The sequence below is a fragment of the Chiloscyllium punctatum genome, chromosome 39 (genome assembly GCF_047496795.1).
Source record: "Chiloscyllium punctatum isolate Juve2018m chromosome 39, sChiPun1.3, whole genome shotgun sequence".
Lineage (NCBI taxonomy): Eukaryota > Metazoa > Chordata > Chondrichthyes > Orectolobiformes > Hemiscylliidae > Chiloscyllium > Chiloscyllium punctatum.
In genome coordinates, this window is record NC_092777.1 from 14,868,837 (window position 1) to 14,894,275 (window position 25,439).

The 25,439-nt window shown below is 41.6% G+C and overlaps 1 protein-coding gene across 2 annotated transcripts in view; it reads left to right on the forward strand.

Annotated features, from left to right (window-relative positions):
• The window catches only part of spata20 (spermatogenesis associated 20), a 356,120-nt gene that overhangs the window by 194,020 nt on the left and 136,661 nt on the right, over positions 1–25,439 (forward strand). For both annotated transcript variants that reach the window (XM_072558226.1, XM_072558227.1), the window contains exon 15: positions 18,335–18,415. In XM_072558226.1, the coding sequence (XP_072414327.1) occupies positions 18,335–18,415 (81 nt within the window). The remainder of the gene's footprint in view (positions 1–18,334; positions 18,416–25,439) is intronic.

Genomic DNA, 25,439 nt, shown 5'->3' on the forward strand with positions numbered 1-25,439 from the left:
AATATGTATCTGGTGATGGAGGTTGTGGAAAGGGTGATGAATGCTCCTTTTAAGGCTGGTAACGTAGAATGTGTGGATTAGGGTATCTCAGTGGGTTGTGGGGGAAGGAAAAGGGATGAAGGTAGAAGTACATGGTATGGGTTGAATGCAGCTGTGTGCCCTGTCAACTGTGGTGGTGGACAGTCCTTGGTTGAGGAAAAAGGTGATGCTTCTTTGTCTAATTACTGCCCCAGGCCCTGTCATGACATGGGTTGTTTTCAGTATAGTCAACTTATTTTCACTTATAACCTCCATTTTAATCTGCCTGGCTTTTCTTCTTCCCTGGCTAACTATCCCTTTATCTGCCTACTCTTCTTCCTCTCTCTAAGTGCTCCGTCTCCACTATTCACTGACTCCTTCCCAGCTTCACCTGCCAACTTCTTAGCATAAATACCACCCTTTTCCAGGGGCTTCTAGTTTTGAAGAAGATTCACTGAACTGGACTGATCTTTTTCTCCACAGATGCAGCCAAATGTGGTGAGTTTCTTCAACAATTTCTGTTTTTGTTTGTTTCAGATCTCCTGCGTCTGCAGGTCTTTGTTTTATTTAAGTAGTTTTGAAGTGTACTTACAGTTTTATATGTAGGATATGTGGCAGGCAATTTTGTTCTGTGATGAGACAGGAGACTATGGATCTTCTAATCACCTTCAGTAGGCAAGGGTTAAAAGAAAGTAATCTGCCAGGGTTCACAGTATTGATTGTTAATTAGGACACAGATGCTAGTTCTACGTTTTGGTTAAAAATCACACAACACCAAGTTATAGTCCAACAGGTTTAATTGGAAGCACTAGCTTTCGGAGCGCCATTCCTTCATCAGGTGATAGTGGAGGACACAATTCTAAGGCACAGAATTTATAGCAAAAATTTACAGTGTGATGTAACTGAAATTATACATTGAAATAGTCGAACAGATGAAAGACTCAACAGACAATCAGGGTATCTTTCAATGTATAATTTCAGTTACGTCCCACTGTAAACTTTTGCTATAAATTGTGTCCTCCACTACTGATGAAGGAGCGGCGCTCCGAAAGCTAGTGTGCTTCCAATTAAACCTGTTGGACTATAACCCGGTGTTGTGTGATTTTTAACTTTGTTCACCCCAGTCCGACACTGGCAGCTCCGAATCAGTTCTGCTTTAGGTTTTGTTGTGTCAGCACACAGACTAAGATTCCCATTTTGCTGATGTGTATAGATATGGTTCGCCATGTGATAATGAACAGGTATCTTGTTTTGTTTTGGTAGTTTTGATTTATAGATGGATATTGGTTAAGGCACAGGTAACTTGCCTTTTCATTAAAATAGTCCCATGAGATTGTTACAGCCATCTGAGCAGGCAGATGGGAGCTCAGTTTAATGTCTCATCTGAAAAGTGACACCTCCAAAAGTGTAGCCCTCCCTCATTACTGCATTGGAGTATCAGCCTTGACTCTTGTGCTCAAGCCCTAGAGTGGGAATTCAACCCGAATGTGAGAGTGCTACCAACTGAGACATTGTAGAACTGTTTAGATCCAAATCAGCGACCTAACCTGACATATTGTGTTATTTTTATTTCCGTCTCAGGTGCTTTAGTTTTTTCTTCCCGAATATAAGATTTAGCCATAATGCGTTGTCAGTGAATGGCTCTCGTCAGTCACCTTAGGTATTGGAATGGCTGTTAAATACTGGAGCAGAATATACATGTATCCTGTTAGTCATTTTGATTAATCTTGGGTGAGAATTATACTTTGGTCTACATATATTTTATGAAATTAGCTCATTCTTGTTGAGTTTATGCAGGTTTGATATGCAGGACCTTGTGTAGACAACATTCAAAGAGAATTCTGGTTATGATAATGGCATTTTAAGGAAGCTCCTCTAAAGTACAACCACATACTGTATGACCAGTATAAACATTTCCAAGATTGGGTATCATGGAGGGTCACAAGAATTTTTTATTTGGTTTTCCCAGTTGAAAATTTTAGGCCACTCCTACAGGTAAGTCTTGTCCTCTGTAACATTCATCACACACATTTATGATGATAAGAACATATGAAATTGGAGCAGGAATAGGTCATTCAGCCCCTCAAGACTGCTCTGCTGTTCGTTAGGTCATGGCTGATTTTTTACTTCACTTTCTCAATTCACCCCTGTGTCCCTTCATTCCCATGGAATCCTCATTGCCATAACCAGTAGCTGCAATAAAGCAATGCATTTGTTTGATCATTCTTAACTTTGGAAAATGGTGGAATAAAAGTTCCACACAACGATGGCTAAATCTAAAACTTGCTGAACAGCAAGGAAGCAGAAGCAATAATATTGAATGAGTCTTCATGCTGCAGTTAATAATCAGTTGTGTTAACACTGGCTTATTTTTGTCTTTCTCACTGAACTGAAATGCAAATACATCTTGTGTTTATGTATTGCCTTTTATATATTAAAACATTCCAACAAGCTTCACAGGAGTGTTATTAACAGTAGCGCATTAGCAATAAAGCTGTGCAATTCCCAGCGTCTTGAGGAAAGTGAACGATTTTAAAAAGTCTAAAGAATTCCCCAATTGACTTGCTTTTTAGATCCATGTTGACAGAAAGCACAGACCAGGTTTCTTCACTTAACAAAAATGCCAATTTATTACAAGTAATCACACTCTAGGTACAGGTAAACAATTATGAACTCTCAGCAGATAACTCTACTAATTAAAATTTAAATATCTTAAAAAACTCTGTCTTACATATACAAACACATGTTGGAAAGAAAAATACATGAGTGTGGTGGATGCAGGGGAAGACTAGGAAGCTGTTGGTTCCTGTTCACAGGGTTTGCTGAGATGATTCTTGGCTGGTCAGAACACTGGTTCCTGATTTTCCTTTGGAGGCTTTCACTGGTTTGCAGGAGGTGTAAGGATTGGTTTACACTTATAGAAGGCCTCAAACTTATTACAAGTCTCAGCTTGCAAGAGCTGCTGAAGGAAGAATTAATTCATTTTCTTTGAGCTTAAAATGACTTTTACTGCAGAAAGCAGAGAAAGCTCCTGAGCTGTTGGAGGTTTGAAGGCTTCTCTCTACCTTGCACTTAGCCCCAAGTTGTTCAGCTGTTTGAGAACCAAACACATAGTTGGTGGCAGGCTGAAAGCCTTTGTCATCAATAACTGGTCGATAGTCCGTGGACCATCTGCTACTTGTTACTGGCTGAATTTCCATTTGAACACGTCTCTCGTCTCCAGCTTGTCTATTAACCATGTTTCAATTTGCTACTTGAACAAGCAGCTGTGTAAATGATGATTACAATGAGGGTCAGGTTTCTTCCTTTTGAAATATCTAGCAATCCTTCAGAAATGCTTGGTTTTTGAAACAGTTATTTTCTCATTTTAGTGCATAATGAAAAATGTATAAAAATAGAGAAAGTGTTCACAAGGTAATCAAAATCTTGGGTCAATAAATAGGTTTTAAATAATGTCTCAAATGAGAAGAGATCCCTGCTGTCCCTGGTATGCAAACATCTGGCTGTCTCCAAGGACAGGTTGGCCACTGCCTCACAGAGCTAGGGCCAGCACACTGTCTGCTGGTTGTATGCATAGATCTGCAGTCTATTGTTCTAGTCATTGGTACTCAGCGCTGATAGTGAGGCAATAAGATGACAAGGGACCTTAACCTCAACCCCTCCCGGCCCCTTCTTTAAAAATCAGCGGAAACACACAGTGGCCCTCGGAAGTCTCTTCTCAGAATGCTCCAAAGGTGGCAGGGCCTTCTAACTCCATCCTGCCTCAAGCCAAGGAGGGTGCAACTGCTTCTGGGCAAGAGATCTTCAAGATGTCTGGGTCCTCTAGACACAAACACCCCAAGGTTGGTCGACTAAAACTCCCAAAGCCAATGGGTTCCACCATAGGCTGATCGGAGAATATGATGATTGGGATGTAACAAGGAGGAAAGTTTGGGAAGACAGCACAAGAAAATTCACAAGGCTTCGTGGAGAGAAACCCTTTAGAAAACACCAGAATACTATGTAATACTATAATGCTATGCCAGAGTATGCCACTTTTCCCACTAGTGAGCTGAATGTAATATGAAATACATCAGGGTCACTGAATAAAGGAAAGACTGCTTAGCTTTCCTTTACATATACATTTTCTTACAGACCAAAGAGTGCAGCTCGAGACATCAGAAACCTGCAAACAGGAAGCTCCTCTCTGTCTCCCTATCTCTCAGCATCTGTCTCTCCCTTCTGTCTGTGTGAGTGAAAAGGCCAGAAATAATCTGGAGACTGAAAAGGAAGAATTCAACTACAATAATTTCCAACGAAGAGCGTAGGTCCACTCAATCAGCTACTGAATTGAAAATTGACCATAGCTCTGCAGACAAAATTGTCATCATCACTTAAAAAAAGATCAAAAGAATTGTGAGAAATGAGTGTCTACTCCTTCGCTCTTCCTGCTTTTGTTAAAATCTGTAATATTTGTGTCTATTTTATTTGAGAATGAATAAATGTGTTGGGAGTTTACACAGGTTATACTTTAAATTGTGTTATGGTAAATTAATCATTTCATTGCTACTCTTAAAGAATAAATTTATTTACAATAGGATTATTTTCCAGTTATTGACAAAGTCCGGTGTGGATTCTGACCTGAATAGCAGTCTGTCAAGCAAACTGATTATCTTAGTGGTTTGGTTGGGTATTGACACAATTGTGGTGGCTTGTGGAATACTAGACCTTAATTATTGATGGATTAGTGGTGCTGGAAGAGCACAGCAGTTCAGGCAGCATCCAAGGAGCTTCGAAATCGACGTTTCGGGCAAAAGCCCTTCATCAGGAATAAAGGCAGTGAGCCTGAAGCATGGAGAGATAAGCGAGAGGAGGGTGGGGTGGGGAGAAAGTAGCATAGAGTACAGTGGGGGAGGGGATGAAGGTGATAGGTCAGGGAGGAGAGGGTGGAGTGGATAAGTGGAAAAGGAGATAGGCAGGTAGGACAAGTCCGGACAAGTCAAGGGGACAGTTACTGAACTGGAAGTTTAGAACTAGGGTGAGGTGGGGGAAGGGGAAATGAGGAAACTGTTGAAGTCCACATTGATGCCCTGGGGTTGAAGTGTTCCGAGGCGGAAGATGAGGCATTCTTCCTCCAAGCGTCTGGTGGTGAGGGAGTGGCGGTGAAGGAGGCCCAGGACCTCCATGTCCTTGGCAGAGTGGGAGGGGGAGTTGAAATGTTGGGCCACGGGGCGGTGTGGTTGATTGGTGCGGGTGTCCCAGAGATGTTCCCTAAAGCGCTCTGCTAGGAGGCGCCCAGTCTCCCCAATGTAGAGGAGACCGCATCGGGAGCAACGGATACAATAAATGATATTGGTGGATGTGCAGGTGAAACTTTGATGGATGTGGAAGGCTCCTTTAGGGCCTTGGATAGAGGTGAGGGAGGTGGTATGGGCGCAGGTTTTACAGTTCCTGCGGTGGCAGGGGAAAGTGCCAGGATGGGAGGGTGGGTTGTAGGGAGGCGTGGACCTGACCAGGAAGTCACGGAGGGAACGGTCTTTGCAGAAGGCAGAAAGGGGTGGGGAGGGAAATATATCCCTGGTGGTGGGGTCTGTTTGGAGGTGGCGGAAATGTCGGTGGATGATTTGGTTTTTGTGAAGGTTGGTAGGGTGGAAGGTGAGCACCAGGGCGTTCTGTCCTTGTTACAGTTGGAGGGGTGGGGTCTGAGGCCTTAATTATTGAAGGACTATTCCCAAATGAGTCGTACCAAAATGACAAATCGCTTCTTATGGCATAACAACGTTGAATCTCCTCATCATGCACCATCCATTGAATTTCCTGTCTCATCTGTTCCTCTTTTGGATGCTTTCAGATGGCCAGCTTTATTTCTGAATGTCTGGAACAAGCAAATTCAAGTATATATCCCTTAAACAAAAAAAACTGCAAAACAAGACATGAATGTAAACAGAACACACAGGATGCCTGTATTTGAATTGAATCATCTAACTATTCTTTGACATACCTGAATGCACTCTCTTTGTATTGACACCCAGTGGAAGTGGGCTGCCTTCTGGTTGTTTATTGCTTTGAACACCCAAGAGCCATTTACCAAAATTGATAGAATTAACCTAATTCCATTTTACACCCTTGAAAAACTGCCTTTTGAGGGAGCTGACCTTAATGCCATAGATATTATAATTAGCCTCAGAATTGGCGCCAGATCATGCTCTGGTATTACATAATATCAGTCTTACACTCATAGTCACAGCATGAAACTTGTCCATGCCGACCAGATATCCCAATCTAATCTAGTCCCATTTGCCAACAGCCGGCCCATATCCCTCCAAACCCTTCCTGTTCATATACCCATCTAGATGCCTCTTAAATGTTGCAATTATACCAGCTCCACTATTTCCTCTGGCAGCTTAGGTCCCTTTTTTAATCTTTCCCCTCTTACCCTAAACCTATGCCCTCCAATTCTGGACTCTCCCATCCCAGGGAAAATACTTGTCTATTTATCCTATCCATGCCCCTCATAATTTTGTAAACTTCTGTAAGGTCACCCCTCAGCCTCCGGCGCTCCAGGGAAAACAGCCCCAGCCTATTCAGCCTCTCCCTATAGCTCAAATTCTCCACCCCGGCAACATCCTTGTAAATCTTTTCTGAACCATTTCAAGTTGCCAACATCCTTCTGATAGGAAGGGACCAGAATTGCACACAATATTCCAACAGTGGCCTAACCAATGTCCTGTTCAGCCGTAACATAACCTTCCAATTCCTGTACTCAATGCTCTGACCAATAAAGGAAAGCATACCAAACATCATCTTCACTATCTTATCTACCTTCGACTCCACTTTCAAGGAGCTATCAACCTGCACTCGAAGCTCTCTTTGTTCAGTAACCCTCCCTTGGACATTAAGTGTATAATTCCCAATAAGATTTTCTTTCCCAAAATGCAGCACCTTGCGTTCATCTAAATTACACTCCACCTGCCACTCTTCAGCCCATCTGGTCCAGATCCTGTTGTAACCTGAAGTAACCTTCGCTGTCCACTACGCCTCCAATTTTGGTGTCACCTAAAACCTACTAACTATACCTGTTATACTAACATCCAAATCATTTTCTATAAATGATGAAAAGTAGAGCACCCAGTACCGATCCTTGTGGCACTCCATTGGTCACAGGCCTCCAGTCTGAAAACAACCCTCCACCACCACCCTCTGTCTTCTATCTTTGAGCCAGTTCTGTATCCAAATGGCTAGTTCTTCCTGTATTCCATGTGATCTAACCTTGCTAACCAGACTCCCATGGGGAGCCTTGTCGAACACCTTACTGAAGTCCATATAGTTCACATCTACTGCTCTGCCCTCGTCAATCCTCTTTGTTACTTCTTCAAAAAACTCAATCAAGTTTGTGAGACATGATTTCCCACACACAGAGCCAGGTTGACTATCCCTAATCAGTCCTTGCCTTTCCAAATACATGTACATCCTGTCCCTCAGGATTCCCTCCAATAACTTGCCTCCACTGACGTCAGGCTTACTGGTCTATAGTTCCCTGGCTTGTCCTTACCACCTTTCTTAAACAGTGACATCATGTTCGCTCACCTCCAGTCTTCCGGCACCTCACCTGTGAGTATCGATGATACAAATATCTCAGCAAGGGGCGCAGCAATCACTTCCCTAGCTTCCCACAGAGTTCTAGGTTACACCTGATCAGGTCCTGGGGCTTTATCCACCTTTATGCGTTTCAAGACATCCAGCACTTCCTCCACTGTAATATGGACGTTTTTCAAGATGTCACCATCTATTTCCCTACATTCTATATCTTCCATGTCCTTTTCCATAGTAAATACTGATGCAAAATATTCGTTTAGTATCTCCCATCTCCTGCGGCTCCGGAGCCTTATTCTCTTCCTAGTTACCCTTTCATCCTTAATGTATTTGTAGAAACTCTTTGGATTCTCCTTAACTCTATTTGCCCTCCTGATTTCCCTCTTAAGTATATTCCTACTGCCTTTATACTCTTCTAAGTATTCACTCAATCTACCCTGTCTATACCTGACATATGTGTTCTTCTTTTTCTTAACAACACACTCTCTTTCTTTCTTTCTCTCTCTCTCTCTCTCTTTTTCTTTCTCCCTCCCCCCAACCCTGCCAACTCTCTACACCTCTTCTCTCTCCCTCAGCTGCCATGATATTCTGCTCCTCCTTATACACTGCATGGTGTCCCACTGGTCTTTCAGCTTTGAGAGTCTGCCTGCTATCCTTAAGTAGACAGTAAGCCCTACCCTTTGCCTATCAATTTTAGGCTAAATCACAGAATTTTCTTAACACAGCATGGGTTCTTGAACTTTACTTGAGGCTAAAGCTCTGTGAAAATCCTGCTCATTCCCTCAGAGTGGACACAATTACATCAACTGGAGCAACTCTGGAACACTGCATTCAACAGCGACACCTTTCATCTGAGTGACAGGGAGGGTAGTGGCTAGCACTGCTGCCTCATAGCACCTCGGATCCATGTTCAATTCCACCCTCAGGCGACTGTCTGTGTGGAGTTTGCGCTTTCTTCCTGTGTCTGCATGGGTTTCCTCCAGTGCTCTGGTTTCCTTCTGCCGTCCAAATGAGATTAGGCAGATTGGCCATGCTAAATTGTCCATTGTGTCCAGGGATGTGCAGGCTAGGTGGACTAACCATGGTTAATGTGGGGTTAGATGGGTACAGTAGAGGGCTGAATCTGGTTGGGATGCTCTTTGGCGGGTCAGTGTAGACTCATCGGGCCGAACGGACACTTTCTGCACTGCAGAGATTCTATGATTCAGTTTAAACAACGGCTTTAAAATTCAAAAATGTTGAGTGGTGCTTTACAGTCATATTATTGGATAAAAGCTGACCAGAGAAGATGTTTGATTTGGTTAAAAAAGTTTTAGGATGAGTGTTAAATGCGAGGAGAGAAGTGGAGTAAGATTGAAGGTGGGAAAGTATAGATCAAGCTTAAGGCCCAAGCAACCATCAATTTGGAACAAATGTGAAACAAAGGATATACACAAGAGATCAGAGTTGGAGGAATGCAAAGTTCTCAGAGAGTTGGAGAAGATGATAGCAACAGAGGGGACAGCATGGTTGCAGTTTTGATATATCTTTTACAACAAGAAGATACATGTACAGAGCAGCTTTTAGCTGGCAAATGTTTCAAAACACTTTTTACAGAGGCTGAGGGCATGCAAGATGCAAAGGAGCTGTTGGGGGAAGCATTCAAAAGTGTAGTCAAGTGTGCAGATATTGCACAGACCTACCCTCTTGGTGCTCACTGGCAGCTTTACTTCAGCTGCCTGGGCCTTAAACTCCATTTGTACCTTCCCTTCCTAAACTTCACTCTACTTCTCAAACATCTTCTCTGATCAACTTTTATCCAATTATACTCCTGTAAAGCACAATTTTACTATTTCAGAGCTGCTGTGTAAATGCCAGGTGTTGCTGTTGAATGCAGTGCTCTGGAACTGCTCTAGATGATTTACGTGTGGAGAGAATTTGATAGTTCAGTGAAATTGGCGTTGATGTTTTGTAGGTGGGACTTGCAGAGGAAATAAAAGAATGACAATACAGTACATGGCAGTGCATAGGGAAAGGTGTGTGCTGAGCAGAGCTTGGCTTTTGACTTATTCACTCTCGCATATCTGTCCACGACAAATTTGATCAAAAGATAGAAATCCTATTCTAAATTCGGACTATGAGAATCTGAGAAATGAGGGGCACAAATGGATAGTTCCTATTTCATAGTGCGCTAAATGTAATTGCCTCATGCTTATCCCAAAACATCAAATATGCGTCATTGTTGTAGTATATTGATGAACTCTTTTAAACATCAAAGAGTTTCTTGTAAAGGCTGGACATCGGGAAGGCTCTGCGAACACTGCATCATGTTACTACAAAGCCAGAGCCATAGCAACACCCTGTGCCTGGTGTTTAGCATGTCCCATGGGCTTTCACAAGCACTAAGCATTTCTGTGTCTCAAGCTCCCCTGCTTAGATTCAGATACTATACAGAAAAAGAACGTTAAATCTGACATAAAAACAGAAAATACTGGCAGTGCACAGTAGAACCATCCGCTTTTGGAATAAGCAAAGGCAAATGAACATTTCAGACAAAGACTTGCTTTGTATTATAATTTATCTAAATTCAGTTACTGAAGAGAGAATCATCATGTATTTTAATGCAGCAAGACTGTACAGTGTTACATCAGCAAAGCTTGATTTGCCACTGCTGTGCAGTAGGATTGATCGTTTAGACATTGTAATTGTTCCTGTTCCTTAAATGGAGGAATAAACTTTTATAATCTGAAGTAGAAACAGAAAAGAGCTCAAAAGAAAGATCAGTTTATGCAACATATATAGAGAGAGATGCAGCGTTAACCTTTCCTAACCTTCTAACAATTCCTATCACCTTTTGATAGAACCACTTTTACCAGCTCCTCGACCTGCTCCCCCATCAATCCTGATGTGCACCCATTCTCAATTCTCCTCCCAACTCCTGACTTTCCCCAGTTCCTGTCCTCTAGTTAATAAAGCTGCCAGTACAGTTCTGGTCATCACACTACCAGAAGGATGTGGATGCTTTGGAGAGGGTACAGAAATGGTTTACCAGGATGTTGCCTGGTCTGGGAGATTTTAGCTATGATCAAAGGTTGGATAGACTGGGTTTGTTTTCACTGTAACACAGGACGCTAAGAAGCGACCTGGTAGAAGTTTACAAGATTATGAATGGCTTGGATAGAGTGGAAAGTATGAGGCCTTTTCCCCAGGTGGACAGGTTAATTACTAGAGTACACAGGTTCAAGTGTGGAAGTTTAAAAGAGATGTTTTTTCCACACAAAGGGTGGTGAGTGCCTGGAATGTGTTGCCAGAGGAGGTGGTGGAAGCAGAAACAGTAACATTCAAGAAGCGACTGGATGAATACATGGATAGGAAGGGAATAGAGGGATATGGAGGCAAAATGTGCTGGGCTGAAGGGACTGTCCCTCTGCTGTCTTGTTCTTTGTTCTCTCAGCAGCAGACATTGATGAGATCCAGAGAAAAGACTGAGAGATGACTCTTTTTAAAATTGTGTGGTTTGACCTGGTTCTGACTTCTTATGCCAGGCCAGCAATTAACTGCCCACATCAGTTCACGTGAACATACTGTGGCAGAAAGCTAAAATGTCTAACTGGTGGAAACTCGCTGATATCCAAGAGGTTTGGGAACCCTCGACTTATAGCATCTGCAACATTTTTTCTTAATTAATCCAAACAAATCTGGAAAAAAAACTTGGAAAATAAGTTAAGTGCTCACATTACGGAACCATGCTAATAGAAGTTTATAGCATTGGCCCTTGTGGCTGTGATCATACACTCATCAATTATATAAAATAGGAGAGACCCAATCGTTATCATTGAAAATGTTTCTGTTTCTCCCAGTTTTGTCTCCTATTGGTTCCAAAGTTTGAAGGCGAGCTCTTGGCTCTTTCAATCCACTAAAACCCTCCCACAACTTGACCGTTCCCCCTGACAGTTAATGGTTGTTTCTGGAAGTACTGTATGATGAAGCGTTGTCTCAGTCAATAGTAATGTTGACATTATGTAACACCAGTGCCAATTCTGTAACCAAAATATCTACTGGGATGCACTAAGACCAGTATTTTTGCTGAGGGTGTAAGATGGAATTAGTTTATTTCTACCAGTTTTGATAAATGGCTAAATGGGGGTCCCAAGCAATAGACCACCAGAAAGCGGTCCACCTTCATTGGGTGTCAATACAAAGAGAATATATTCAGCTATGTTCAAGAATGTTCAGATAATTCACTTCAAATGTAAGCAATCGGCATGTTCTGTTTACATTCAGGTTTTACTTAGCCTTTCAGTTTAAGAAATACTTGAATTTGCTCATTCCAGATATTCCAAAATAAGTTGTCCATCTGAACACATCAGAAAGACGAATAGGTGAAAGGAAATTGAATGGATGGTCGGTGCTGAGGAAGTTCAGGGTCCCCATGCCATTTCATGTTAAACTGTAAATCAGCACAAAAGAAGTGATTTCTCATTTTGGTATGACTCATTTGGGAACGATATTTCAGCTCCAGTGTTTCACAAGGCACCTGAAATGTGTCAGTAGCCAATTAAACAACCAAGCTAATCAGTCTGTCTGACAGGCTGAAATGTAGAAGACAGGGTGGTGGCAGAGGGTTGTTTTTCAGACTGGAGGCCTGTGACCAGTGGAGTGCCACAAGGATTGGTGCTGGGTCCTCTACTTTTTTTCATTTACATAAATGATTTGGATGTGAGCATAAGAGGTACAGTTAGTAAGTTTGCAGATGACACCAAAATTGAAGGTGTAGTGGACAGTGAAGAGGGATACCTCAGATTACAAGAGGATCTTGACCAGGTGGGCCAATGGGCTGAGAAGAGGCAGATGGAGTTTAATTCAGATAAATGCGAGGTGCTGCATTTTGGGAAAGCAAATTTTAGCAGGACTTATACACTGAATGGTAAGGTCCGAGGAACTGTTGCTGAACAAAGAGATCTTGGGGAGTGCAGGTTCATAGCTCCTTGAAAGTGGAGTCGCAGATAGATAGGATAGTGAAGAAGGCGTTTAGTATGCTTTCTTTTATTGGTCAGAGTATTGAGTACAGGAGTTGGGAGGTCATTTGCGGCAGTACAGGACATTGGTTAGGCCACTGTTGGAATATTGCATGCAATTCTGATCTCCTTCCTATTGGAAAGATGTCGTGAAACCTGAAAGGGTCCAGAAAAGATTTACAAGAATATTGCCAGGGTTGGAGGATTTGAGCTATAGGGGAGGCTGAACAGGCTGGGGCTGTTTTCCCTGGAGCATTGGAGGCTGAGGGGTGACCTTATAGAGGTTTACAAAATCATGAGGAGCATGGATAGGGTAAATAGACAAAGTTTTTTTCCCTGGGGTTGGGGAGTCCAGAACTAGGGGGCCTAGGTTTAGGGTGAGAGGGAAAAGATATAAAAGAGACCTAAGGGGCAACGTTTTCATGCAGAGGGTGGTACGTGTATGGAATGAGCTGCCAGAGGAAGTGGTGGAGGCTAGTACAATTGCAACATTTAAGAGGTATTTGGATGGGTATATGAATAGGAAGGGTTTGGAGGGATATGGGCAGGGTGTTGGCAGGTGGGACTAGATTGGGTTGGGATACCTGGTCAGCATGGACGGATTGGACCGAAGTGTCTGTTTCCATGCTGTACATCTCTGTGACTGCTGTTCAGATTGAGTGATTCATCCCAGATTTTGTCATTAACAGGAAAATAACTCGACTGGAAATCATCTTTTTCTTTAACAAATTAAACGTTACTAATTTACTACACGACAACTTAAATTATAACCCCAGAACATTCTCAACAAACACAGAACTATCTTATTCACAAATAAGATTGATTGAAAAAAGACAGTCAAGTTGTACGTTTGCTCACTGAGCTGGCAGGTTTGTTTTTAGACATTTCGTCACCATGCTAGCTAGCATCATCAATGAGCTTCCCAGTGACCTGTTGGTATTCTATCCCATTTTCTATTTGTGTGTCTTGGTCTCTTCAGGTGGGTGATATCATTACCCGAGATATCATATATCTGAGAAGAAGAACCGGGAATGATCCCACCCACCTGAAGAGACCAAGACACACAAATCGAAAGTGGGACAGAACACTAGCGCTTCACCGGAGGCTCACTGATGATGGTACCTACCATGGTAATGAATTGTTTGAAAACAAACCTGCCAGCTCAGCGAGAAGCTTACAACCTGAACCTTAACCTGAGCTTACAGAGCTTCTCAAGAATCACAAAAAAGACAATTTCACGCAAATATTGTGGTGGAAATATATAGACAGGAAGAAAGAATTCTGTAGATCAGAAATTCAGACAGTAAGAATGGAAACTTATTACTTAGGTTTTTCTGAATATTATTATGTGATGCTGATATGATATGGCCTGCAGAGCTATGGTCAATTTTCGATTCAATTACCGATTGGTGGACCTAGGAATTTCTTGCATTAGAATTCTTCCTTCTGAGAGTCTAAGTGTTTGTTTTGTCTTTTTTATGCACGTATTGCACATTGTATGTTATTATTCCAAAACTACACATTTTATAACCATTATTTAACAAACTGAGAGTTTCCACCTCTGTTTGACTTTATTACTGGAGGTTTCATCACATGACCTTCGATTTTCAACCAAGACAGCCTTTAGTTTGTATTCAGAGTGGATAGATGATTTATTGGAATGTATGATTCCTTCAACTTCATTTTATGTGGTCTTGCATACTTGGGCAATTTAAAAGGAATGCCTTATGAATGGACTTTGATATTTTTATTTATATCTCTGTGCAACTTAGAGGGATGAGTAGACTGTATTTTCTTCCCCAACCAGTTTCCTCTCTCAGTGCAAAGATGTGCAAGTTGGGTGATTTTGCCATGGTATATTGTCCAGGGATGTGTAGGCAAGGTGGGTTAGCCATGGTAAATGTGGCGTGTGGGTGGGATGCTTACCGGAGTGTCAGTGTGGCCTCGATGGACCGAATGGCCTGTTTCTGCACTGTAGGGTTTCGATTATTCTGATTTATATCAGGCTACCCAAAGTGATGAATAAACTGCCAGATGAGGCCCTTAAATTTGCAGTTATAGCTCACTTCAGGGCCTCATCCCAATATGGCTGCCCATCACTGGGTGAATGCCAGGGGATCGATTTTTGTAGAAATCCGAAGGAATAATCACTTTGGGAGAATCTCACCACCTTTTGTGTGGGGTCCCTTATTCACAGGCACTGTGTCCATTTGAGTAACTCAATTGTGGGAAGTGAGGGTGGGAATGTTGTCACAGAGAGCCATCTTTTTGCCCTTGTTGTTGATACTCATCCACCTTTTTTCCCTGAAACTATTCCCATCACTCGTCTATGGCCTGGTTCTTTTGTCAATCCTGGACCTTGGATGAATACACGAGCAGCACGAGTTACATTCTCACAGGTTAAGCAGCCCACAGCTCCAGGCCACTGATACGCCAGCAGCTGTTCTAATGGGATTTTCTCACTTTGGTCCTCAATCCTGAGGAGGGAATGTTGCTTTCAAATTAAATTTCTGATTGGCACAATTCGATGGCACTTCCTGAAACACACTTATTGCTCTATAACTAGCAGGCAGGACCTCCATTGCTTAGAGATAATATCAGCCAGAAGTGTCTGATTTTTTTTTTTCAAATTGGTGTGAGAAAACAGCGTGCTGAGAGAATGGACTAATCAGATATTCATGGCAGGGATCATATGATAAAAGCTTTCCTCATTGCAATATTGCCAAAAAATGAATTCCTGAATAGATTTATGAATCTAATGTTCAACAGTTCTAGATTAAACCACAGTGCCAGTCCTATGTGTTTTAATTACCTGGAGGTTTTTTTTATCAAACATCAAGGGAATTAAGATTCACAATGAAGTTAAATACCAGCTGTCAATTAAGACTAACTCTCTACAAGTTTGTGGTTAACCTTTAGCCTGCAGATAGGTGTGAAAAATGGACCATATAGTGTGGCTTGTGCACAGTTAACAAGTTGAATTCCCAGTACATCATCTACATGTCCCCACAGTTTATCAGTACCATTAATCCTTCATGATGGGGAGCCAGCCCGATGTTCCTACGTGGTTAGCATGCCTGACCTTGCCATTAAGTAGCCTGGCTCTGTAACAATCCAGGTGGATATGTCTGGAATTGTGGTGGATATGGACCTGGAACTGATTCCAATAGGTTCCCAACTGAAACTGTGGACCCAAGAGTGGGAATCTGGCCTGATTTATTATACACCATAACCCAGAATTGATTGTATACCTCCAACATTAAATGCAGATGAGATAACATAACATTGTCTAGACCAAGCAACAAAACATGGACCCATCCCATTATCGTCGATCATATTTCCTTTCTTGCAAACCTAAAAATGCAGTTGCTGGTGGAAATGTCAACCAGCAGTGTACTGAGCCTGTGAGAAATCCTATAGTAAATTACCCATATGAAATGCAGCAATAACTTGCACATGTAGAGTGCTTTTAGTATCTTAAAGACCAGTAAGTCTCACGTCTGTCGTCTGCAAGCTGTTAGAAAGGATTCTGAGGGATAGGATTTATGACCATCTGGAAGAGCATGGCTTGATTAAATGCAGTCAACACGGCTTTGTGAGGGGCAGGTCATGCCTCACAAACCTTATCGAGTTCTTTGAGGATGTGACTAGAAAAGTTGATGAGGGTCGAGCTGTGGCTGTGGTGTATATGGACTTCAGCAAGGCATTTGATAAGATTCCCCATGGTAGGCTTATTCAGAAGGTCAGGAGGAATGGGATACAAGGGAACTTAGCTGTCTGGGTATAGAATTGGCTGGCCAGCAGAAGACAGCAAGTGGTAGTAGAAGGAAAATATTCTGCCTGGAAGTCAGTGGTGAATGGTGTTCCATAGGGCTCTGTCCTTGGGCCTCTACTGTTTGTAATTTTTATTAATGACTTGGATGAGGGGATTGAAGGATGGGTCAGCAAGTTTGCAGACGACACAAAGGTTAGAGGTGTCATTGACAATATAGAGGGCTGTTGTAGGCTGCAGCGGGACATTGACAGGATTCAGTGATGGGCTGAGAGGTGGCAGATGGAGTTCAACCTGGATAAATGCGAGATGATGCATTTTGGAAGGTTGAATTTGAAAGCTGAGTACAGGATAACGGATAGGATTCTTGGCAGTGTGGAGGAACAGAGGGATCTTGGTGTGCAGGTACATAGATCCCTTAAAATGGCCACCCAAGTGGACTGGGTTGTTAAGAAAGCATATGGTGTTTTGGCTTTCATTAACAGGGGGATTGAGTTTAAGAGTCATGAGATCTTGTTGCAGCTCTATAAAACTTTGGTTAGACCGCACTTGGAATACTGCGTCCAGTTCTGGTCGCCCTGTTATAGGAAAGATGTGGATGCTTTGGGGAGAGTTCAGAGGAGGTTTCCCAGGATGCTGCTTGGACTGGAGGGCTTATCTTATGAAGAGAGGTTGACTGAGCTTGGACTTTTTTCATTGGAGAAAAGGAGGAAGAGAGGGGACCTAATTGAGGTATACAAGATAATGAGAGGCATAGATAGAGTCGATAGCCAGAGTCTATTTCCCAGGGCAGAAATGGCTAACATGAGGGGTCATAGTTTTAAGCTGGTTGGAGGAAAGTATAGAGGGGATGTCAGAGGTGGGTTCTTTACACAGAGAGTTGTGAGAGCATGGAATGCGTTGCCAGCAGCAGTTGTGGAAGCAAGGTCATTGGGGACATTTAAGAGACTGCTGGACATGCATATGGTCACAGAAATTTGAGGGTGCAGACATGAGGATCAATGGTTGGCACAACAACGTGGGCTGAAGGGCCTGTTCTGTGCTACACTGTTTTATGTTGTCTGTACTCCAGAAGAACATAATTGGATCAGATAAATTGATACAAATGCAAATTAGGACAAGTTAGGACAGACACTTGTTCAAAGACTTTAAAGGGCCATCTCAAAGGAGAGGGGTTTAGGGTTCACTTCAGAGGTTTTTGCCCAAGCTGCTGAAAAGCTGGTTTACTGGAGATAATAAAGACATAGAAATCATATAGTCATAGAATCCCTACAGTGTGGAGACAGGCCATTTTGGCCTAACAAGTTCACGCTGACCCTCCGAAGAGTATCCCATCCAGACCCATTTACCCTACCTTATTATTTTACATTTCCCCTGACTCATGCACCTAACCTGCACATCCATTAACACTGTGGCAATTTAGCTTGGCCAATTCACCTAACCTGCATTGTGGGAGGTAACCGGAGCACCCGGAGGAAGTCCATGCAGACACGGGGAGAATGTGCAAACTCCACATACCAGATGTGCTAAAACATGAGTTGGGACAGACAGTAATATGGAGGTGGAAGTAAGTTACTTTGGAGAGCATCGGAAACTCAGTTGAGAGACAGTACGATAATTTGTGAACAGTTTGGTGCAGTCTGAGGTAATGCCCATGGAGGGAAGTGGAGTTAGTAACTGTCGCATGGAGTTTGTGACAAGGAAGTAAGATGGGGCTTTGGTAAATTAGAGGAAGTTTCTGGATATGCAGGATCAGATGTTGGGCAGTGTCACAGTCACAGGAGCAGTGAAGGGAACAAGAAAGGTTATGAATTTTGTAACTTTCTCTAGTCTGAAGTGACAGCTATAGACAGTTTGAAATGTACTGACAAACATTGAGACGTGATTAAAATCAGGAGACGGCAGGTAGATACAATGGCCCAGCCTGGCCCTCATGTCTTCATGACTTCACGTTTCTACTTGTTCTTTTCTGCAGGTCGTGATCCGCGGGGAGCTTGAAGCACTTGACACACAAGAGTTGATACAGAGCATCAATAACCACTTTGTACACAACAAGGTAGGAAATGAATGTTCACTTGTGGAAAAGGGATTTAAGAGCTGGGCGTATAAGTACTGGAAGTTGGAAGAGGCACCTATCGCAAAGGAATTGAACTGCCTGAAAATCTTTCATGATCTCTCCCCGGCAATGCATATTGTTGTCCAAGGTTCAAAGCGATGTTTCTCAGTAATGATTGGCAGTTTGAGGCTAAACTCTAAACAATAAGTTTGTGAAATATATAGGGAAAAATATCAGCAAGGATTGTTATCTCTTTTTTTCTGTGAAATTCAAACCTGCCCAGTGCATTATGTTTTGTAGTTTCTGTGTCTGATGGGAAGCTTTAGAAAATGCAACACATTGCAGAAACTGGTGCTGCAGTTTATTAGAGAACAACTCAATGCCACGCATCTTTTTTGTTGTTATGTTGCCAAGACAACACGTAACTTCCTAGTGCAGCTTCACCAGAACATTCTTTAGTCTGTGTCATAGCCAGCGTTTGGGCTTGTGATAATGTAATATCCATTAAACCCCTTGCTCTGTCTATTCCACTTTGAACTTTGCTTGGGGTTCTTCTGCTTAGGCCTCAACTGGGGTGTTGCATGTTCAGTTTGGGCACTATACTTTAGGAAGGGCATCATGTTCTTGGGAAGGTTTCAGAATTTCTGAACGATGTTTGATAGTTCATTCTCTGCCACTACCCCTATCGCAGTTTAACATTATCTGCAACTTTGACCAATTTAGTTTGTGATCCAAACGTTGTGTAGAACAAACAGAATAGACACCCTGATTTTCAGGTGCTGCACTCCGCATATCACTCTGTTCAGATGTGTTATTACAAATCTGTGAAAAAATGGAACTTGAACCCTGGCCTTCTAGCCCGGAGACAGGGACACTACCACAAGACCTCTTGCTCCAGCCGAGTTTCACTTCACTAACTAAGACCACGTAGCCACTTTCTTACAGCCGCTTCTTCATCGTCTTTCAACTTTTACTAAATATTACTAAAGACTTATAACACTACACAGCACAAATACAAAAGCACTACCGATGCTGAAAATCGGAAAGAAAAGGTTTTGCTGGAAGTACTCAGCAGGGTCAGGTGGCACCTGTGGAGGGAGAGAAGGAATTAATGTTTCAGGATGATGACTTTCCAACAGAAGCTCAAGCCCTAACCTTGCCTTCAAACCTTTCGTGCAGGTTTTTATCAAGGCTTTCTGGAAATCTGTGTCCACTGTATTAGAGGGCTTTCGAATAGTCACTTGGGATGCAATTTCCTTTAAGTACTGAGCCATCCCTTCTGAAAATCTGCTGGGTGCTAGTTCCTTGTTACTTTTGTATTTTGTTTTTAACAGATTCCATTGTTTAAACTCTTCATGGTGCTTGTTGTTGTCCATGTTTGAGTTGTCATCTTTCTTGACCATTGGTACTGTATCCTTGTAAAAACAAAACTTGATTTAGGGTCAGTTGCAAGATAAAACTGTGTCCAGCTCTGGTCGGGCGAAGAGTGCAAAAGATTAATTCCTAGTTTAAAACACTTCAGTTGCCAGATCATCTTAAGGAGCATAAGCATTTATAGTTTAGAAAAAGCAGACTTAGAAATGATCTCATTTAGTTTCATAACATAAATAAAGAAACTAGATTGCATTTATTTCAACGGGAATGATGAGGGGTCTCTCTTTAACAAATTATTTGAGACCCAATATATGTCAACATTGGGAATGAGGGGCATCTGCAACAAGGTGCTAACATAAATGATGGACACTGATTTATTTAACTCTTTCAAGTGAGAGCTGTACTCATTTCTGGTTGGGTTGCAAATAATCCAGAATGGTACACTTGGTAACATAATTAGGGTTAATATAATGTGGATTAATTTTGATTGCTTAGGTGGATGGCCATGGATTATCTAGCTTTCTTCCTTAATGTCCTGGATTTTGTTAATAAAAATCAGAAAATGCTGAAAGTGTTCAGCACTTCAGGTGCATTTGTGCAGAGAAAAACAATTTCGGGTCTGTGACATTTCATCAGAATTATGGAAGAATTAGAGATCAGTCGTAAAAGCACACCAACACCTCTACTCCCTCTGAAAGCTCAGGGAATTCAGCATGTCCACAATGACTCATCATATGTTTTATAAATGCACCATAGAAAGCATCCTATCAAGTTGCATCTCAGTTCGCAATGGCAATTGCTCTGCCCAAGATCGCAAGAAATGATAAGAGAATTGTGAACACAGCCCAGTCTGTCATGAAAATCAGCCGTTCTTCCACTGACTCCGTCTAACTTCCTTAAGAAAGCAGCCAGCATAATCAAACACCCCTCCCAACCCAGTTCTACTCTCTTCCATCCTCTTCCACTGGACAGAAGATACAAAAGTTTGAAAACATACCAACAGATTTAAGAACAGCTTCTTCCCTGATGTTGTTATGAATGGACCCCTTATATATTACAGTTGATCTTTCTCTGCACCTGTTTTGTAGCTGTAACAGTGCATTCTGCATTCTGTTCTTTTACTCTGACGTACTATACAAGGTATGATTACTATTCAAAACATTTTTCACTGGGACCCCTACGGGATTCCTCAGGGTGCTCCGATTTCCACTCGCAATCCAAAGATGTGCAGGTTAGGTGAATTAGCCATGCTAAACTGCCCCGAACTATTCAGAGATGTGTAGGTTAGGTACATTAGTCAGGGGTAAATAGAGTAATAGGGTAGGGAAATGGGTCTGGGTAGGTTGCTCTTCAGAGGGTTGGTGTGACTTGAAGGACTGAAGGGCCTGTTTCCACACTGTAGGGATTCATGATAGACAAATTGAATGCAGTTATGTTGAAGCTGTATAAGACTTTGATTAGACAACACTTGGAGAACTATGTGCAGTTCTGGTCACTGCACTGTAGAAATTAGGATTCTAAATGCACTGGAGAGGTTACAGAGGCAATTCACTTGGATGTTGACTGGGTAGGAGCGGTTTAGCTACAAAGAGCAGCTGGAAACAGTAGGGTTGTTTTCTTTGGAGCAGAGAAGGTTGAGGGGGGAACCTGTTAGAGATGTATAAAATAATGAGGGACATGGACAAGGTGAATAGAAAACAGCTATTCCCTTTAGTTGAAAGGCCAGTAACAAAGGAATAATGCTTTCACCCAGATGGTCGGGGGGGGGGCGGGTAGTGTGGTCTGGAAAGCAATGCCTGTGACGTTAGTTGAGGCGGATAACCTCACAACCTGTAAAAAATGTTTTGATGAGCACTTAATGTGTAACATTCAAGGCTATAGACCTAGTGTTGGAAAGTGAGACTAGTGTAGATTTAGTGTAATTTTGGTAGAACAGATTTTGATGGGTCAAAGGGCCTTTTCTTTACTGTGTGTATCTGTGAAATTGTGGCTTCACCTGGAGAAGTGTTTGGTATCATAGGATGATGAAAAAAGAGGAGGTGAGATGACAAGTGTTAAATCTCCTGTCTTTGCATGTGAAAGGGAAAACAAGGGAACAGGCTGTTGTAGGTGATTGAAGAATGAACCAGGATATCAGAGAGAAAACAGTACCTTTGAAATAAGCCTGTTTCTCATATCTCTGAGAAAATTCTCTCTCTCTCTCTCTCTAAGTGATGTGTAAGTATGTGTGTCATGATGCGTGAACTGTCATAACCATGCGGGACTGGCTGAATGGACAAGTAGGCATTCCCATGGTTCTATTCTCTTTTAGTTTCATCCCCTCGCCACCCGGCAAAGTAAACCCATATAGTCAAACTTACTGTCAGCTTAAAACCTCAACTATGTGAAATTTTAGACAATTGAAGTTTTTCAGCTTTACCACCCAAACACTGGATCCTATAACAGAAGGTGCTCCCTCGCAGGAATTTTCACAGCAGATTATCTCCATAGAATACAACTACAGATATATTATAGCAGAAGCAATCTTTTCTTTAAAGTTTAAGTCTATTGGCACTTAGAAAAAAATTTAATTTTAGGATTTTGTTATTGAGATGTGGGCTCAAGATGATTGAAAATGAGAGGACAACTCTTTAATACTAGCTAATGAAGGTTTATAAGACTCTATTCTAAATTATACTATAATAACATCATAGAGTATTAAAAATAGTTAAAATATGACTATTTAACTTAAATTTATGCACAGTGTTTAATTCTACCTTAAAAATAGTTAGATATCCAATTAAAAGTTTCAAACAAAACAATACTCTCAATCCACTATAATTCTTTTGAATAATTTTATCTCAGTTTTTCAAAAGGATAATAACCCTTTTTTGTAGCCTTAAGACCGTTGCTGTCTTTTTTGTGTGTGCAGTTTTATAATTCATCTCTGGCTGTGTAAATAATCTTTCATTGTCTTTATTTTTATTCACGCATAGGATCACTGTCTGGGCCAACATTTATTGCATCTATCCCTAGTTGCTCTTGAGAAAGTGGTGATCAGCTACCTTCTTGAACAACTCCATTGATACTTCCCTTGTTTTCAGTGCCCTTTTGTGAAAACGTGCAGGAATTTGTAGATTCGTCCTGAATTTTAATTACCATCCTTGATGATTTATTGAGTAGTTTAGACATTGCTGTCAAACTATGAAAATAGTATGAAAGTCCCGACATTTAGACTTAAAACCTCCAATGATGAGCAACGTACAAGTGCCAAAAGAGTTGCCAGGACACTCTACTGTGAGTTATTTCCAAATCCACACTTTAAAATATATAGCTCACAGTCTCCACCAAAATCATTGGACATATGCACTGAATATGATTAGTTCTAATGTTCTGTGCGAGTCAAAATCCACAGGGGCTATTGAACTGATTTTGGTCGATATAGGTACAGCCATGTTTCCTTTTGATGGTGATGTTCTAGTGAGCACTCCAGCATGGTTCGCTACCTCTGTTCTCCTAGAATCCCCCTACAAATGATGTGTGTGCCTAATGCCTGGATAGCTTCTATATTCTCTGGGTTTGAAATTGAGTTGGAATAATCTTTCTTTAGACAATGTTGGTAATCTTTATATTATGCACACTTTCATTTAGAAACTCAGGCTCACCCTTTCTTCTGCTGTAACTTCAAAATCATCCTACCCTAGAATTCTTCCTCTTCCTCTCTCACTTGTGTGGTTGATCTATGTTTAAAATCACACAACACCAGGTTATAGTCCAACAGGTTTAATTGGAAACACTCGCTTTCTGAGCGCTGCTCCTTCATCAGGTGGTTGATGAAGGAGGGCGCTCCGAAAGCTAGTGCTTCCAATTAAACCTGTTGGACTATAACCTGGTGTTGTGTGATTTTTAACTTTGTCCACCCCGATCCAACACCGGCATCTCCAAATCGTGGTTGATCTGCAATGCTCTATTGGCACAGTGCACCAAGTTAAAACAATGATGATAAAGTCCAGATCAAAAGAGTACAACCTTAAAATTAGACCAGGCCTTTCATGGATTTATTGATGTCACAAAGCACTTTTTCACCAAAGGCCAATGGCAGTTTCTTCCCCCAAAAAACTATTGAAGTTGGGGATCAATTGAAAATTTCAAAAACTGATGTTTGTTCAGCAAATAAGCAAGTATTAAGATATACAAAAGTAAAGAAGGTTAATAGGGTTAAAAGACAATCATAGAATTCCTACAGGATTCAGCCCAACAAGTCCACATCGGCCCTCCGAAGAGTAACCCACTCAGACACAATCCCTACCCTATATTTTTCTCTGACTAATGCACCTAATCTACACATCCCTGAACACTATGGCCAATAAAGCATGGCCAATTCACCTAACATTCACATCTTTGTATTTAATTGATTGACAGAGCAAGCTTGAGGAGCTGAATGGTCATCTTATGCTCCTATTTGCCTTAAACTGTTTTGTCCCTCTCTCTGTTGTATCCACTGGAAATATGATGTAAACACACTGGTTAGTGCTGGGAATATGACATAAAAACAGAACAAATATTAAAAACACTCAGCAGGTCAGAGAGAAACAAACTAATCAGGTCTCACCTATCCATTAAAACTCAAAATATCAAAGGTGAACAGACATTTTCAGTATGATTATTGTAAAGTGGAATGGAAAATGAAATTATAATTAAAACGGAGGACTGCGGTCATTCTCTGAAGTTGTTGAACTCAATGTTTAGTCCTAGAAGCTGTAAAGTGCTGAAGGGAAAATAAGGTGTTGTGCCTCCAGCTTGCATTGAGTTTAATTGGAATGTTACAGCAGGCCCAGGATGAAATGTTTATGTTGGAGTGTTTATTGATATGGTAAGCAACGAGAAGGCCAGAGTCTGTTATTCTGGTGGACAATGCACAGGTGTTCTGCAAGACAGTCACCCAGTGTGTATTTGGTCTTGCCAATATGAACAAGATCTCATTGTGAGCGTAACATACAGTAGTCTAGATTGAAAGTAGCACAGGTAAATCATTGCATTCTCACCATTTGTTCCACTCATTCCTGCTCCACTCCTATCAACAGCGTTAAAAAAAACAGTATTTCCCAGCATCCACAGTACATTGTTTGTATTAAACAGGAGAAGCTCTTTAAAGTTTTTGGCAGTCTGTCGTCTGGTCTCCTCTTGCTGCTTTTTACTACTTTGTTCTGAGCCATATACACTACATGCCAAGATAAAATACAGCCAATTTTTCTCTGACAAAGCACTGTGGCACTTGACAGGGAGGTGCCGTAATGCCATGTCAGCTATGATTCAGTTGATAGTGACTCAGATGAGAGTACAAGTCCTGGGTTCAAGTTGCACTCCAAAACCTGAGTATAAACATAGAGACTTCCTCTCCAAAATGGGATTGAAGGTGTGCTGCACTGTGGAGATATGTTTTATCCAGGTGAGATGTTAATCTGAGGTCCTATCTAGATGTTGCTGTTACTAGTTCAGAGAATTATCTGTCCTGGCTAGTATTGGTCTCTCAATTAGTGTCACAAAAGACTGGCCATTACAACATTGCTTTTTGTGGAAGCTTACTGTGCATAAATTGGCTGTTGCATTTGACCACTGTTCTGATACTGGACAAGTCTGTAAGTTTTGTATGATTTTAAATCATAGAAGT